Source organism: Cariama cristata, unplaced genomic scaffold, assembly GCF_000690535.1.
Source record: "Cariama cristata isolate BGI_N322 unplaced genomic scaffold, ASM69053v1 scaffold28510, whole genome shotgun sequence".
Classification (NCBI taxonomy): domain Eukaryota; kingdom Metazoa; phylum Chordata; class Aves; order Cariamiformes; family Cariamidae; genus Cariama; species Cariama cristata.
Window position 1 is genome coordinate 3232 of NW_009595695.1, and position 1644 is coordinate 4875.

At 54.7% G+C, this 1644-nt stretch overlaps 1 protein-coding gene across 1 annotated transcript in view; it reads left to right on the forward strand.

Moving 5' to 3' along the window:
• LOC104163968 (tensin-4-like) overlaps window positions 1-1644 on the forward strand; it is a gene marked incomplete at its 5' end in the record, with an annotated part of 5964 nt that overhangs the window by 2991 nt on the left and 1329 nt on the right. The window contains 2 exon segments of the mRNA XM_009703134.1: window positions 317-388; window positions 1559-1643. Of these exon segments, the coding sequence (XP_009701436.1) occupies window positions 317-388; window positions 1559-1643 (157 nt within the window).

Consider the following 1644-nt stretch of genomic DNA (forward strand, 5'->3'; position numbering starts at 1 on the left):
CTGGAGGTGGAGCAGGGACCTGTGAGAGCTGACTTGAGTGGGAGAGGGTGGTGATTTGCTTCTGCTGGGGATGGAGGGTGGTCAGCAAGGCTGCGAGGGTGGGCAGGGAAAGGAGGGGTGGGGAAATCAGAGATGAACACAGCCAGGAGAGGGAGATGGAGGACAATTAAATTAATTACTGCTCTAAACCCCTGCAATTTAAGCGGTCCTGGGCCTTTGAGGCTCTCGTGAGATAAGGAATCGCCACCCCGTGAGAAGTGGTGACGCAGAGCAGCCTGACCTGTGGCATCCGTGCTCCGGCTTGTCATTTGTGCAGATCTTGCTGATGGAGAAGACAGCCCTGACTGCGCTCCGGAATCGGCACCATCCCCGCTGCAGAAATCCGCTGGTGAGGAAAGGCGCAGGCTGCCGTCACCGGGGGACAGGGGAGCTGGCGATGGCTAGAGCTCTGGGCATGCACCCGCGCTTTGGGCTGTAGTCCTTCCCTATCAAACACCAGGCTCTGTTCCTTGATGTCGTCCGTTCTGACACCATTCGCAGCAGAAGCTGAAAAGCCAGCGCTGTCTTCGGAGCTGTGCAAAGCAGCGGGTCCCCAGGGCATCTGTGGGTGCTGGTGCCATGTCCCCCTCCTGGCTTTATCACCAGGCTGGAGATACCTGCAGGTTTTCTTCACATCCTCAGGTCACGGGCCTGCAAGGGAATCTGGTATTTTTAAAGAAAGGAGACTTTTGGTCCTCACGATGGTGAAAATACAGTTCTTGAGGCCACAAGGCTGATAAAAGACCCACAATTCCCACAATCTTAAGTAGCCCCGAATTTTTAAGCCTCTCTCCTCATTGGCTTCGGTCGGTGTTGAGCTGGTGGGTATTGAACATCTGGAGTTTCTAGGAGAGGGATGGGGCGGCCGGGGGCTGGTTAAATCGCTGAGGGTCCTTACGGGAGACGCAGGGGAACTGCACGGCAGGACGGGGAAGGGGCTTTGCTTCTCTTCGGCGCCCGGGTGCCCCCAGCCTGGGTGCAGCGGTGGGTGGGCTCCAGGTGCCAGCAGAGAGCAATGGGCAGGAGACGGCGCGGGGGGGGTCACGGCGCAGTTGGGGGAGTCAGGAACCGCTTTGTTTTGCTGGAAATTCTGAAAAATAAGTTGGCAAGCTGAAAAGTTTAGTTTGACCCAGAACAGCCCTTTAAACAGCTCAGTCGGCCTGAAATGTCATGTTTTAGGTTGGCCTTCAGCCGTTAGTTAGCTCGGAGTAGTTCTGCTTTTCATTAAAGGAAATATGTAAGAAACAGGAAAAAAAAAATCCAAATGTGACATTTAGAAACCGGAAATTAAATGCTTTGACTTTTAAAACAATTAGTGCAAAGAATTAAAGTAAACCAAAACAGGTTTGTGAAGAATTTCTGAGTCACCAGATCTTTAATTTTCACCGAAACGAATCTGACCCACGTACGCGTGTCCGGTTCTGCGGAACGACGCCCAGGACCCGGCACCGCTGTGCTCGGCGCAGCGAGAGGCCGGCGTGCTGCGGACCCGGTGCTGAGCCAGGCTCTATCCTTGCAGTGTGCAACGTCTTGTACCTCAGCTCGGTCAACGTGGAGACGCTCACGGGAGCCCCGGCCATCCAGAAAGCCATCTCCTCCACCTTC